Here is a 16,569-nt window from a genome sequence, read left to right as displayed (position 1 = left end):
ACTGCTAGAATCCATTTGGGGTAAATTGAAACTACAGCCTGGGATTCAGATTTAACCAATTTGTAGCACATCCAGAAATCCTTAGAGAGGGAACAGTAACTCCAACGAGATTCAAAGGATAGCTATGGGAATGTCCAAGCTTAATGTATTCACGGTAAAGTATCCAGAGCTGTTAAGCTTAGGGTGACCAAATGTCCCGATTTTATAGGGCCAGTCTTTATTTTTTCTTATATAGGCTCTTACCCCCTACCCCCATCCCGATTTTTCACACTTGCTGTCTGGTCACGCTAGTTAAGCTTTGCCTCACTTCTTTTATCGTTGCCACTTGTGGATTGAGATGATCTGAACCAAAAGTCTGGTTATGATCATGCACATTTCACTGCTTTTCAAAAAGTTACTAATTTCTACAAACTGCACATCCCCCAGCTCATTCACAGCTAACCTTCACAAACAGCTGTCAGGAATGGTCTAGATACTTAGCCCTGCCATGAATGCAGGGGCCTGGACTAGATGACCTCTTGAGGTCCCTGCCAGTCCTATGATTCTATTCTATGAGTCTATGATTCAGTATAGTTTATTACATAGCTTTATCCTTCTACAGGTAAGCATAATGTACTCTATCTTCACTTAGTACGCTCTGCAATCCTCATTTAAATTACAAACAGCCAAAAATGTACTGCTCACGTGTGAAGAGCAATTTTTCAAAATCTCAAGAATCAAATCAGATAGATGGTAGAGTGACTCTGAAAAGGTCACAGTTTTTTAATAATGGATTTTTTTTCACTTTCCCCTTGCTTGAAAGTGCTTAACTATTGTCTATAGAAATTTTGAGGAAAACTCAGCTTTAGCAGTGAATAAGCCTAGGAAATTTCAATCTAATAGGTAAGCATTATTCTGAGTGACCAAAAGCAGATGCTTACAATGGAAACATTTTGGGAACCTTAACATCCATTAAAAACACATTTTACACACACACACACACACACACACACACACACACACACACACACACACACACACACACACACACACACACACACACACACACACACACACTCTGTATATAGGAAAGCAACCTCTCCCAGAACACTGTGAAAGTACTACTTGCACAACTTCAAGTTGTGGTACAAGCAATAATTTGTTCTTGTGATATTCTACCTACTAAAGGCACTTATATGGCCTCTGTCACTGAGCACCTCATATTCTTAATGTATTTATCCTCACAAGACCCTTGTAGGGCAGGGCTATTACCTTCATTTTACAGAGAACAGACAGGCTAAATGACTTGCCCAGGGTCACACAGGATGTTTGTGACAGAGCAGGATTGAATCTGGGGCTCCTATAGCCCAGCCCAGTCCTCTAACCACTGGACAATGCTTCCTATGTGTTTGACAGTACTGTACGCTGTGCTGACATGACTTCATGTTTATCTTGCGTTGAAAGATCTCAAACCCTGTCACCAAGTGGCTGAAAGTTTCCATAAGAGTGTGATGATTAAGCATCCCCCTGCATTGACCCTGGCTGCTCTCTGCAATTAAAATATTAACACTAAATAATGTTTCCTACATTAAAAAGGCGAAGGTTTCTGAGTCTGAGCAAGTGCACTATAAGTGCTGACGCTGACAGCCATGTGAGCCCAAAGGGCAGCCTGCTAGCAGCCCTGTAGAGATAGAGAAAAAAGATGAATCTAGAGAAAGCTATATGCATTTCAAAAAGATGATTCAACGGCACTTCACAAAAACATGCACACACTCCCATACTTAAATGGCCCTATATGTAATTGAACACCATGCACTTTTGACCACTCAGTGAAAATATCAGGTCCTTAATCTTCCGACCTTGCTTTAAAAAGAACTTGCCGGTACGCCGTACTGGACTGGACCGGCTTACTTTCACCTCTATCTTCTAAAATTAGAGACCTCTAACCTAGTGACCAATTTAGTCCTCAGTGAGCCAGTTGCCAAGTAATATCAATAAAGCCTATTGGCTAAGGTGCAGGAAGAAGGCTGTCACTGATTTGTCTGGAGAGCCTATTACCCACTAATCCATGCACAGAACGACAAACAATTATGAAAAATAAAATAAAAAGTGTGGCTCAGTCTATGAAAAATAAATACCTAAAGCTTAACACTCCTGTGAAAACATAGCACTTGCAACCTGTTGACCCAGCCAGGAAAGTGTTTAAAAATTCACATCTCTTCTATGTAATATCTTCTTTCCCCAAGGCTGAAATTCCAAACTAGGGTAACCCTGGGGGACGTGCCTTCTAACTAGGGCAAGTCAACCTTTCCTGTTGAAATATTATGTGGCATCTGTCATGTTACTTGACAGGCCTGGAGTCATTTCAAGAAATTGACGTCTATACCTTTTTGTTCCTTTCCTCGTTACCAAAAATCCACTGTCATCCTTAATCATTACCATTTTTAGTTATAAAATTAGGACTCTTCACCTGCAAAAACTATTCCCTGTGTGTAAAACCACAGAAACTTTGCACATAATTGGAATCCAAGAGAATTCTCAGAAGCAGTAGATAGCAGCGTGTATTATATTAACTAGAATAAACCTTGCATGATCTCCTGTGGGTGCTATGAATACCTTTCTCAGTTTATAGTGTCTTAGTGAAAAAAGTAGCCCATGAAAAACAGCTTCATAATGGAGTCTATGTTTTAAGGTAGAAAACTAATTTTAAATCATCTGGAAATTGAATCAGTGCATACTGCTGGAGATCAGCTGTCATTATAAAGATATTATCAGGGTGTGGAATGTAGGGAAACTCAAGGTATGGAGTTGTCCTTTTAAAATTAATTCAATCTATTGAAAGAGGGGATGAGGAGTTTCCCTTGTTAAAATTGTGTCCTTTGTTCATACCACAGTATTCAAACGAATACAGGGCTTTCCAAATTTCAGTTTACTTTTCTGGAAAACAAAAGGTAGTTTTCATTAAAAATATTCACAAAGTAAAATCATTAGGTACTTTATTATAAAAAGAAATTTTGCCATAGACTTGCTCTTCTCGCTTTCCCTCCCTCAAATGTAGTTGTTTATTTCTTGTGTTTGTCCCATGCAACATTAAAAAGTAATGATGTAATGTCCATTGGACTACATGACTCTTTTTTGGAATCCCTCCACTGCCTCCCCCTTGCTTACTATATGACGTTTAAACTTCTTGCCCTCACCTTCAAAGTTCTGCATAGCTCTGCCGTACCTGTATATGCTGGATCCTATTTTTATCTTGTTCCCCTTTGCCCCACCAATGATGCTAGCCTCACTGCCCCCTCCATCTCACACTCCCATCTTCATGCCTTTGTCTGTGCTGTCCCTTATGTATGGAATGGCTTCCCAAGCCAGTGGTCCAGGCCCACACCTCATCGTCATTCAAATTACTCCCAAAACTCACTTCTTCTCTGGGCAGGTCTACACTACAGAGGGGATCAAGGCTCTGAGATCAATCCACCGGCAGTCGATTTAGTGGGTCTAGTAAAGACCTGCCAAATTGACAGCAGATCGCTCTCCAGTTGACCTCTCTACTCTGCTCCCAACAAGAAGAGTAAGGTAAGTCGACGGGAGATTTTCTCCCATCAACCCCCCATGGTGTAGACCCCATGGTAACTCAACCTAAGGTACATCGATTCCAGCTACATCATTCACATAGCTGGAGTTGCATAGCATAGGTCGACTTACCACGGCAGTGTAAACATAGCCTGTGAGGCACAAATGTTATCCCACATCAGTCAAATGCCCTCTCATTCTATTGTATTTAATGCAACTTTGTATTATATAACCGGGCAAGGGAGAATGAGGATGATGAGGAGTTAATGTTTTAAATTAACCCATGCCTCTGGTCCCACAGCTTGCCTTATCTTTTTTGTGTCCGTCTTTTAGACTGTAGGCTCCTTGGGTAGGAGATATTTGTGACTTCCCCATGACTACAGTTTAAAACTTGATACAGTAAGTAAGAGGGAGTCAGTGAAGGGATTCCAAAGTACAGTGACATGATCAAACTCATTTTATATCATTACTCCTTAAGGTTGCAAGTGAAAAACACAAGCAATGATGCTCTAGCGATTAGGACTTGCAACTTCTAAGTGACAACCTCGATATCCATTACTGGCCCCCTGAAATCCAATACCAAACTACAATACAAGGCAAAAAAGGTTAACCTTGAGTTTCACATAACCTAGCACATAGTGCTCTGATCTTGCTTGGGGTTTCTAGGGTCTGCTACTTACATATAATTAATAATGATTTCAACTACCCTGGTTTTTTTCAACAACATCTAAAAAACCAATGCCTCCTCTAACTTTTTGCCCCTTTTCTTTGCTTTTGGATAACAGACATTTGGCAGAACAGAGATGAGCGATGGAATTTCCTCCAGGAGTATGACCCAGAATTGATCAAAGAGGAGAAGCGGAAAGAAGTGGAGGAGGAGATCAGAGTGCAGGTGTGCTTACAACAACAATAGGACATTTATAAGAATGGTTATTGCCGGCATGGGTTTCTCTATGGTTGTAAGACCTGGCTCTGACATCTAGACCTTGCCCTATCCAGTCTTTTCCTTAAATGTTTGGCTGAATATTTGTCTACAGAGTGATTTCAGGTGCATGGCTGCAGCATGGAAAAACTAAGGAAAAAATTCAACCTTGTGCCTGTCTGAATAGGTTGATGAGCTGATGCGACAGGAATTGAAGAATCTGAAACTGGCAGTGGACAGAGAGAAGGACAAAAAACGGAAAAAGGGTAAAAAAGGTGGAAAGAAGGTGAGTGCAGCAAAGGATGGGAAGCCAGCATGCATCACAATTCTCTACCCCTAAATACCAAGGAAGAAATCCTACCCCCATTAAAGTCAATAGCGATACTCCTTCTGTGAGTTTTTAAGTGAATCTTGGATCACAAGAGGTCAAAACCACCTTACATGTAAGCTGATTTCTTAGGCAGCTTTGTTTTGGGTTCTTTGTAGTTTTTTTAGATTTCAATGTTGACCAATCCTTACACTTTTATTTTAATTTATATTTTAGGGCCAGGCAAACCATTCTGAGGGAACAACCCCACAATATTGATCTGATTTTTAAGAGTACGCTGAAACCACAGCTCCAGCTGAAGCCAACAGAAGTGGAGGGTGCTCTTCACTTTTGAAAATCAGACCATATATTGTGAGTCTGATTGATCCAGGTTAATATGATGGTCTTGTAATTAAGGCATGGGACTGGGAGCTAGTAGATTTTCCATGGACTGAGTCTCCTCCATTCAGAAAGCAGGTCCCTTTAAGTTGTCTCCAAATGGACACCCAAAAACCAAGACAACCAAAATCACTAGTCACTTTTGCAAATCTTGGTCTAATTATTCAAGTATCTGAACTGACTGACACACAAATGTGTGCATTTTAGTAAATATTATTTAAATATATTCTGCTCAGCATTGAAGAATTTAATGCAATTAAACCACATTTATTTAGGAAAAGGAAATAAGTTAGCAGCATAAATTACTTTAGTGTATTTGACCCATTAAAACGCAGCAAATATAGCCGTGCTGGAGTCCTAAAAAAATAAGTGCTGGAATGCAGAGCAGTGGGAGGCCCCAGGAGGGAGCAGGGGGAGCTAGGATGAAGGCAGTGGGGGAGCTGGGAGAGGTCCAGGTCCAGTGGAGCAGGAGATTGATTCCCTGCCGTTGTCCTGCTCCCACCTCTCCTAGCTGTGCCTGACTCCTGCTCCCTATGGGGGATTCTGCTGTCTGAATGGCCCTGCTACTTGACTCCCGACATCTCCCACCTCACTTCTATGCTCCTTTGCCCGCTCCTGGCTGTAGTGTCCCCAGCTCCTTCCACTGACCCACTGTCCAGCACCCCTTGTTTGGGCCTGCCAATGGCACCAGATGGCCTGACATACTGCAGCTGAGTAGGGAAAGATGCTGCCTGGCCCAGACCCAAGGGAAGTGCCAGAACACCATTCCAGCTCCTAAAAAAGTACCAGAACAGCATTCTGAAGTGTTCTAGCACAACTTGAGTGCTGACCTATAGTGTTGACATCTAGTTTCACAGCATTACAGCATGCAGAGAACTTCACAACAGCATATTCCTTTGAATTGCATGTGCATTTTTATTTTACAGAATGATTTACATTCCAAACAACATCTGTACAGCAGGCATTCAGCATTTACAGGTGGAATCAGCATTTCAATTTAAAACGCTGAAGGCAAATAGCAAACTCTAATCTTGTGCTGAAGTTTCACTCTTGGACTTGTTTGTGCATGCCAATACCTTCATCTGCAGTACTTCTAGTAAGATCTCAGCCCTTTTGGAAATTTAGAAAGCTCTTTGCGCCTGACAAAAAAAATTACAAGGACAATTAAATAAATCTAGGTTGAGGCATCTTTGAAAATTGATCTATGAATACTATATGAACTCAATTAAAATAATGTCAGGGTAATTTTGAAGAGAAGGAAGCAATGCACAAAAATGCATGTGAAGTTACAGTGATTCAGCACACAAAATGGATAGTTGCATGCACACATGGCAGTTAAGACACCTCTGATCTCATTTGTGTACACAATATCCCCCAGTTCATACACACTGAGTCACTGTTGTGAGGCCTATGGACCTTAGACTGCATTTTTGAGAATTTGGATTTCTATAATGTGCATAATGTAGACTAGGAGCAGTTAGGAAGCAGCTTGCCAACTCACTGATGAAGAGTACTTAATTATTCAATAGTAACCCTTCTGTCTGATCAAGGGCCACGGTTGGCAGACCTATCCAGCGCTTTTTCGAGAGAGCCAGGGCCTCTGGAGCAGGTGATACAAACTAGGGTATGTTTCTAGATTTCATGGTGCCAGTGAAGACTAAGTGATGCCAGATGTAAAACAAATTTTTCAAGGGGGTTAACCTGCCTTGGAAACAGCATTCCCAAGACAATTACTATAGAGACAGACCCTTGTTTCTATGTCCAGTTACCAGTGCGAAGTTGGCAGTGAGCATAATGTCTTGTCAAGCTGAATATTTAAAAGCAGAGTTCATGTTCTTTCATTGGGGCATGCTCCATTTCCATGAGGCTGTTTTGCTTTTAGAAAGATTTTTTTTCTATTTGCTTTGCAACTGCCATTCACAGCAAGCCCGCAGATCTTAGTGCTGTTCCTCTTTGGTCCTAGGAAATATACACACTAGGAATTGATGTGCGGGTCAAAAGCACCATTGCAGTCTCCATAGTGGCACATTAGAATAAGTAGTCACAGGTAAAAAAAAAAAATGCTAAGAATTAGAAAAAGGAAATCTCTCAATCCATCAGGAAACACTCCTGATATACATCTTTCCCAGAATTCCCTTTTCTGAGGCAGCTCAGCTTGACATGCGTTGAGATGTGTAAGCACCATTGAGATTAAACTCTTAGGAAGCCCATTGTAAGGAAACGGACTGTTTCTCCCTGCAAAACTGTTTAGATGAATATAAATTTTTTTCCTTAAACGGGACCTTGGATTTTACAAGTTGGATTCTTTCAGACATCCCATTAAAATCCAGAAGGAAGCTGTTAGCCCTCCTACTTCACACAGTTTACCTCCAAGCAGAGCCTTGCCTTTGATTTCAGGACTTTTAAATACCATTTAACAGTCTAAAAAAAAAATCAGCAAAATCACTTACATTCCCTCGGAAGATAACAGGCCATTTTATCCCATCGGTGGAGTTACACCAGAGTTTCATTTGGCCCAATAGTTTTAGAAGGACCCTAAATATTCACCTGCTGCCTCACACTCAAAGGGCAGGCGGATTAGATTTTGGAATATTAGCCATTAGGCTTTGATGAAAATACATCAATCAGCCAGGCATGATGGGTAAGAAGCCAAATCACTTCTTATTCTGGGCCAGACTCAGATACCCTTACTTAGGCTAAACAGCGCCTTACTCCATAAGAGTCCCTTTAAAATATTTTATTACTGTTAAATATTTATACTAAAGTAATAGCCAAAAGTTCTCATAAGGATTGCAGGCCCTGTACAAACACTGAAGAGACATCATTCTTGGGCCCCTGTAGGGCTTACAAGCTAGACACATCAACAGGCAGAGGATAGAGATGAGAATGCAACACTGAAGCAAATGAATCTTTTGAAGAATTGATCCAGCTTGGTAGTTAAATAGATTGAGGGTTATTTTTAATTGACTGTAGAAGTGGAAAAGAGGCATAGTCACACCTTGTCACCTGTGCAACCATAATGAGCAGACAAGGTTTGTAAGCAGCAGGGAGAAGTGAATTTTAAGGATGGATTTAAAGGAAGATACTGTCAGTTTTAACTGCATCAGGGAATTTGCCTCATGCATACAGAAGAGCCTACTGGTGGATGGTGCAGGCTGGGAATGAAGGCAAGAGTCAACATTATTAGGATTCTAACAGCCCCATCCTATTTAATTGCCTTAGTAATCTGAAGACTTTTACGAGGGGTACAATTTTCAGAAGTGACATTGAAAATCCATGCTACATAGACTTGAAGTGTGCCAGTCAAGCCCAGAAAAGAGGAGGTTGCAGTAATAATGAGGGCCTTGGCTGCATGGGCAGAAGAGAAAAGCAGGATTTTAGAGATATTGTGAAGAAAAAGTGGCAAGATTTAGAAATTGCTCAATAGTCACTTGGACTGCCATGGAAGAAGGCGCTATTCAGTGCGAATAAGGGTATCAGAATCTGGCCCTCTACACCGACATAGCGCACTTGCTGCATACACAAGTCCTGGCTTTGCCTTCTCCCCTTGGGTTTTTTATTTCAGGGACATTTATGCCTCGCAAGTCATGTTCTCTAGGCACTCTTAGTCGATTGGTCACAAATTAATTGAGCAAAGATTGGGAAAAATGAGCAAGAAACTAATGTGAACTTTAAGGAAAGAAAATGGCTCAGATTGTGTGTGCATGTGTTACTTGCATCATAGTTCCAATATAAAAGGGTTTCATAACTGATCTCTGACATAACACATTGAGTGGCAGCACACCACAGCAGCATTAGCCAGAAAGCCTGGAGAGGCATCCAAGGGCTTGTCTTGCAATTCTGGCTATCGGGGTGTGAACAGTAGTGCACACCAAAGTGCTGCACTGTAACTGCCCAGTGTGGTCACTGTGGGCATGAACAAAAAGGTTCATAGTTCCCATTAATGTAACCCTCCTTCAGACTGGACTACATCGTACAAACTAGGGACCTTTCCGTTCGCACTGGCAGCGTCTACACAAGGGAGTTACAGCACTCTGGTGTGCAGCCCTGTAGTCTGAACTGGGGGGCAGTGTCGACATAGCCTTAGGATACTCAGTGCTTCGGTACAGTGCTGTGAAGACACGGTTCCCTGCACTGCTTACGGAAATGTGCAGCAGCACAAGGCCATTGCTGTATGATTTGCAATCTGTAGAGGAGATACATTAGCTGCTGTGATTAGTTTCAGAAGCTGCTTCTATCGTTTTTTAAAAAGTTGTCTTCTTCTCTAATGTCCCCTGAGAGTTAATGTAATATGACATGGCACAAATACGTTGGTGAGCATGTTCCCATGCTGCCCTCCATGAGAAGCAAAAGCTTCTTCACCTGCCATTTAGGGACCAGCTGCAGTCCATGAAACACTTGCAAATGGTTCAGAGAAAGCTGGTTACATGGTTTCCAGGCCTGAACTGCACTTAAAAGAGCTAAAAATATAAAAAAAAGCATGAAGTACTTTCTCCATGCTACTTGTCTACATAAGCAATTGATGTACCTGAGGCAGGTACCTTGTACAATTGCAAATGAAGTGGAAATGGTCAATGCAATTTTGACTTGCAGGGAAAGTGTCTACAAGATTGTGCTCTAGAATCCTGCTGCAAACTGATTCTGTGTATGCTTACAGCAACACCTGAACTGCTCAAAACCCGCTTAGTGATCACACATTAAAGAGACAAGACCCTGTGCACACCCCACTTAGGAATGGAGACGAGGTACTATTAATTCAACCAGAACTAAATGCAGTTTCTTATACAGTAGAGGATATGCAAGAAAGTGCAAAATAACCACGAATAAATGGGTTAGGGGATGGAATAGATGGACACATTTAAAGGTAAAAATCAAATAGGTTTTCATAACTGATCAACCTGTTTACATTTACTATATAGTAAAAGCAACTGTCAGTAAGATACATTTTGTAGGAAAGCCACGGTTTAAAATTCACATTTCCTCTTATCTCAGTGCTTGCCCAATTTCCCAGAAACACTGGTGTCAATTAGGAAAATATATTTTTTTACATATAACATTTTTTTAAGCTTTTGAGTTAGTTTACTGGTGAAAATGCCCTGAAGAAATTACAAGTTGGCCAATAAATTCAGCATATGTTCCGTGTCTTTATAAAGAAAAAAAATCTTACCTTCCCAATAAGTCCCCATGATGTTATAACTTCTTACAACTTCCTAAAAAAATATAAAGAAACAATGCTAGAGAAGTACTGGCAATACCCTGCTAGAGCAGACGTGGGCAAACTTTGGCCCACGGGCCACAACTGGCCCGTGGGACCATTCTGCCCGGCCCTTGAGTTTCCAGCTGGGGAGGCTAGCCCCCGGCCTCTCCCCCACTGTACTGCCTCCCCCACAGCCTCAGCTTGCCAAGCCGCTAGTGCTCTGGGCAGAGGGGCTGCAAGCTCCTGCCAGGCAGTGCGGCTGCAAGAGCCACCGGCCTGCCCCGGTGCTCTAGACTGCACGGTGGCATGGCTGGCTCTGGCTGGGCAGTGCAGCTGCCCATCTGGATAGGGGGTGGAGTCCCGGGGGGGCAGTTAGGGGCCTGGGGGCCCATGAGGGAGTGGTCAGGAGCGGCTCTAGACATTTGGCCGCCCCAAGCACGGCAGCATGCCGCAGGGGGCGCTCTGCTGGTTGCCGGTCCCTCGGCTTCGGTGGACCTCCCACAGGCATGCCTGCAGAGGGTCCACTGGTCCCGCGGCTCCACCGAAGCCACGTGACCAGCAGACCCTCCACAGGCATGCCTGTGGGAGGTCCACCAGATCCGTAGGACCAGCAGACCCTCCACAGGCATACCTGCAGGAGGCTGCCTGCCTGCCACCCTCCCGGCGGCCGGCAGAGCACTCCCCGTGGCATGCCACCCCAAGCACGTGCTTGGCGTGCTGGGGCCTGGAACTGTCCCTGAGTAGGGGGGTTGGATGGGTCAGGGGCTCTGAGGGGGGCAGTCAGGGGGCGTAAAGTGGGAGGGGGAAGGGGCCAGGCTGTTTGGGGAGGCACAGCCTTCCCTACCCAGCTCTCTGGACAGTTTTGAAACCCTGATGTAGCCCTCAGGCCAAAAAGTTTGCCCACCCTTGCATTAGAGCCAGTATCTCTGCAATCTCCCACTTGCTACTATAGTGTGAAACATACTTTTCTGACGCCATCACTAAAGATGTTTGTGCAACGTAGAACATGTTTCTTGTCCTATAAACCACCACATACTGCTAGGACTATTTACATAAAGAAGTCTGTGGTATAGTTCTGCATATTTGGACATGTTTGTATTATTCTAATGCAGGGCCATTAAAAATATTAGCTTTCTCTTATCTATATAACTCTGGATTTATCTACATTATTTACATTGTATTATGAACAGTAACCGATTATATGAGCAGTAGATTTTCTAATGACCGGATCATACTTTAGACAGTTATGATTGATTCATTTCTAATCAGTGCTGATTTACTCCAGGAACAATAGCCTTTTCCAGATAGCTTGATAGGCTTTTATTTTAAATGTGCAACCCCTGGAGCACTGCATAAGGGTTTGTGAATAATTGAATAAAATAATAAATAAATGCATGAGTAGGAGGTTATATAGTCTCTTCTTCCCAAGGGCTGAGGAAACTAATCATTTATGCTCATGCCTGGCTTTTAATGTGTGGAGTAGTCTATTGACCAGAGCATGATCAATCCCATTAGCTCATGCTTAAGTTCTTCGCTGGACTGGGCCTGCTACACCAAGCTCTAACTTCACTGTGTGTTACACACATGGATTAACCAGGCGCTGTCCTTAGTTAATTGTTGTGTTGAAATCCATAAGTAGATTTGTGTCCAGTGACTTCTAATGACTATGGAGAGTACTAGCATATGAGATTCCCACCCTTGTGTTTATTTGTTTTCCATGGGGTTTTGCAATGTGTGAGGAAACCATTTGCACAATATGTAGTCTTCTCGTAATCCTTCAGTTACTGTGGAGAAAATCCCAAGAGAAGACCTGCTCTAGTTATCCTGACCTCATGCTACTTCTTCCCTGAGGAGGTAGGAAGGAGATTAATGGTTAGGGCACTAGTCTGGGACTCAGGAGACTTGGATTCAATTCCTGGCTCAGCCACAGCCATCCTATGGTACCTGAGGCAAGTCACTTTGGGTACGTCTACACTACAGGATTATTCCGATTTTACATAAATCGGTTTTGTAAAACATTGTATAAAGTCGAGTGCACGCGGCCACACTAAGCACATTAATTCGGCGGTGTGCGTCCATGGTCCGAGGCTAGCGTCGATTTCCGGAGCATTGCACTGTGGGTAGCTATTCTGTAGCTATCCCATAGTTCCCGCAGTCTCCCCCACCCCTTGGAATTCTGGGTTGAGATCCCAGTGCCTGATGGGGCAAAAATCATTGTCGCGGGTGGTTCTGGATAAATGTCGTCACTCATTCCTTCCTCCAGGAAAACAACGGCAGACAATCATTTCACGCCCTTTTTCCCTGGATTGCCCTGGCACACGCCATAGCACGGCAACCATGGAGCCCGTTCAGCTTTTTTTTTTTTTTTTACTGTCACCGTATGTCTACTGGATGTTGCTAACAGAGGCGTTACTGCAGCGCTACACAGCATCATTCATTTCCTTTTGCATGACAGCAGAGACGGTTATCAGTCGTTCTGTACCGTCTACTGCCATTGTAAATTGGCAGTAAGATGACGGTTATCTGTCGTTCTGTACTGTCTGCTGCTATCATGGGTGCCCCTGGCTGAGGTTGGCCGGGGGCGCAAAGGCAAAACTGGGAATGACTCCTTGAGTCAATTCCTCCTTTATGGTTTCTAAAAATAGAGTCAGTCCTGCCTAGAATATGGGGCAAGTGTACTAGAGAAGCAGTGTATCAGAGAGCACAGCTGTTTCATGTCAGATCCCGCAGAAATGATGAGCTACATGCCATTCATGGGGGTGCCCCTGCAACAACCCCACCCGTTGCTTCCCTCCTCCCCCAACCTACCGTGGCAGTGTCCCCCCCATTTGTGCCATGAAGTTATAAAGAATGCAGGAATAAGAAACAGTGACTTGTTAGTGAGATAAAATGAGGGGGAGGCAGCCTCCCGGTGCTATGACAGTCAAAGCAGAACATTAAGCAGTGCAGGGGAGAGGAGCCCAGCCTGCCGCTGCTATGATAGTCCAGGCAATACAGAATCTTTTCTTTACACATTAAAGGGAGGGGGCTGATGGAGCTCAGCCCCCAGTTGCTATGATGAAGACAGTTACCAGGCGTTCTGTACCACCTACTGGGAATGACCGGGAGTCATTCCTATTTTTACCCAGGCGCCCCTGGCCAGCCTCACCTGAGGCCAGCCAGGAGCACTCACAGGCTCATGACAAGGACGGCTAGCAGTCCTAATGCACCATCTGCCACTAGGGAGGGAAGAGGAGCGGATACTGCTCTTCACTGCCGCAGCATCACGTCTACCAGCAGCATTCAGTAGACATAGGGTGACATTCAAAGAAGTCAAGAAATGATTTTTTTCCCTTTTCTTTCACACGGGGGCGGAGGGAGTAAATTGTCAAGCTATACCCTGAACCACGCCGGACAGTGTGTTTGAACCTACAGGCATTGGGAGCTCAGCCAAGAATGTAAATATTTTTCGGAGACTGCTGTGGACTGTGGGATAGCTGGAGTTCTCAGTACCCCCTCCCTCCCTGAGCGTCCATTTGATTCTTTGGCTTTCCGTTACGCTTGTCATGCAACACGGTGTAGCCTGGAGATTTTTTTCAAATGCTTTGGCATTTCGTCTTCTGTAACGGAGCTCTGATGGAACAGATTTGTCTCCCCATACAGCGATCAGATTCAGTATCTCCCGTACAGTCCATGCTGGAGCTCTTTTTGGATTTGGGACTGCATTGCCACCCATGCTGATCAGAGCTCCACGCTGGGCAAACAGGAAATGAAATTCAAAAGTTCGCGGGGCTTTTCCTGTTTACCTGGCCACTGCATCCGAGTTCAGATTGCTGTCCAGAGCGGTCACAGTGGTGCACTGTGGGATACTGCCCGGAGGCCAATACCATCGATTTGCGGCCACACTAACCTTAATCCGATATGGTAATACCGATTTCAGCGCTACTCCTCTCAGCGGGATGGAGTACAGAAACCAATTTAAAGAGCCCTTTATATCGATATAAAGGGCCTCGTAGTGTGGCCGGTACAGCGTTAAATCGGTTTAATGCTGCTAAAATCGGTTTAAATGCGTAGTGTAGACCAGGCCTTAGTCTCCCTTGTGCCTCAGTTTCTCATCTGTAAATAGGAATAGTACTTCCCTATCTCACAGAGTGCTGCATGGATACAATCTATTCCTCAGGTACTATAGTGGTGAGGACCACATAAAAGTACATAGATAAGCCTAAATACTTCAGCATTTGTATTTTTCCATTATTAAAGTTGGATCAGCAAGCTTTGGCCTTCATCTCCATTCCAATTTCAATTCTACAGCCCTACTACTTATGTCATTAATTGCTGTCTACATTTATGGTCCTCAGAAAAAGAAAAAAGGGAAGAAGAAGAAGAAAAAGAAGGAGAAAGATTTGACTCCCAACAGGTAAGGAATGCACCCGTTCAGTCTAAGAGTTACAGAATGATGAAATTATGTATCCTTTATATTTGCCACACTGCCAAACCCTTTTTGTTTTGTTTAATTACAAAAGGACAGTGTCATAACTGGTAGGTTTACATTTCAACTTACCAGTGCCAGCAGCCTCACACTCATGAAGAGCCCTACAACAAACAAACAGCTATAAATATCTACAGATGTCTAGAAAATAAAACAAATCCATCATGAATTTGCAAAATGTTCATTTTAGTCTCTGAAATCTTTCAAAGTAAAATCCGTTTCTGTGTTGTCAGTAAATGCCACATCGCCTCTTGACCAATAGGTTTGTAGTGCTACCCATTACAAGACAAATGGTGCTTTGATGGTTTACGCTGTACAGTAATGACCCATGCTGGGTGCGTTTCCCTTTAACTATACTGTTTTCAGTAGTTTGTAAAAGCCAAGGCTTTAATCCTGTAAAGACTTACTCACGTACTTCAACAGCCAGACTTCACTGACGCCAATAGGAATCCTCAGGCATAAACATAGCATGCGTGTAAGTCCTTGCAGGCTCTTGGGCCCAATTCTTTAATGAAACCCCTTGCAGTTTTATTCCCCCAGCCCCTCACCAGCAGATGCAGGAACACCTGGCAGTCTCAGATGTCTACAGATTTTCCATCCAATTTAAAGTCCCTGAGAAGAGAGGCTGTAGTCAGCCCTAGTGAAATACACAATAAAGCAGCCTTTGTTTCTCACGTAACAAGTACATGTCATAGATCAGTCTTATTTCTTGTCTGACCAACATAAATTCTTGAGGGCACCTTACAATTTGTTAAATATTTCTGTGCTGAGGGCAGAGTTTATTTTCCTTGAGGGGATTGAGCAAATTCCATGTTTTGATACCTGCATTTTCAACATTCACATGATACATCTACTGATAATCTGCCCATTTTTCACTTGTGATAACTCAGCATAGGTTTGTATTGTATGTAACAACAAGCACCAGTTTATCTAGTAGCAGCGTGGAACAAGGACAGATTGCACTCCTAAGGGAGCAGGAGCCAAGAGCACTGTAGGGACAAGTATGCTCAGCACCTGGTGGAAAGAAGTGCCTTGTATTGTGATCCAATCCTATTCACTTGTATAGGATTTAGCACAACTGGGCCCTTTGGGCACTACTGCAATACAATCGATCAAGAATGGTGTCTTATTTGGGTTTCAAATGTAAAAATTTCTTAAGCCAAATAAGTAAGGGTTGAAGAAATATTTCATGGAAGTGTATGGAAGATGACCTCTCATACTGACATACAGTATGTCCCTCAGCCCACACTGCTTCCAGCAGCTCCCATTGGCCTGGAGCAGCGAACCGCGGCTAGTGGGAGCCACATCAGCCAGACCTGCAGAAGCAGCAGGTAAACAAACCAGCCCAGCCCACCAGAGGCTTTCCCTACACAAACGACAACCCCAGTTTGAGAAAACCTGATATAGCAGCTCCAGGGTCTATCAATTAAATGCATATTCACTTTTACAATGATACTTACTTTATACACACATATATGAACATATACTTGTACAGCTGTAATGCTGATGCCTCTGAGTGGGTCAGCAGCATCAAGGATTGAATTTGGGACCTCTGGATCTGAATGCATGAGGCTCTACTGCCTGAACTAAAACACCCGGCCCTCTTAGCCAAGGCTGTAGCAAGCACAATCAACCTCTATTTGACCTATCCACCTCTAGAGGGGGACAGAGTGCTACACCAAACAGGCAAGGCTTACTCAGAAAATATGTAATTACTATACTACTAT

General features: G+C 43.4%; 1 protein-coding gene across 2 annotated transcripts in view; it reads left to right on the top strand.

The window, feature by feature from the left end:
- Positions 1-16,569, top strand: part of IQCA1 (IQ motif containing with AAA domain 1) — a 155,990-nt gene that overhangs the window by 103,344 nt on the left and 36,077 nt on the right. For both annotated transcript variants that reach the window (XM_030580167.1, XM_030580166.1), the window contains exons 10-12: positions 4,335-4,441; positions 4,659-4,757; positions 14,712-14,770. In XM_030580167.1, the coding sequence (XP_030436027.1) occupies positions 4,335-4,441; positions 4,659-4,757; positions 14,712-14,770 (265 nt within the window). The remainder of the gene's footprint in view (positions 1-4,334; positions 4,442-4,658; positions 4,758-14,711; positions 14,771-16,569) is intronic.

The sequence above is a fragment of the Gopherus evgoodei genome, chromosome 11, assembly GCF_007399415.2.
Source record: "Gopherus evgoodei ecotype Sinaloan lineage chromosome 11, rGopEvg1_v1.p, whole genome shotgun sequence".
In the NCBI taxonomy this organism is placed as follows: Eukaryota; Metazoa; Chordata; order Testudines; family Testudinidae; genus Gopherus; species Gopherus evgoodei.
Note: the sequence above shows the minus strand (reverse complement) of the source record. Positions and strands in the feature narration are given on the sequence as shown.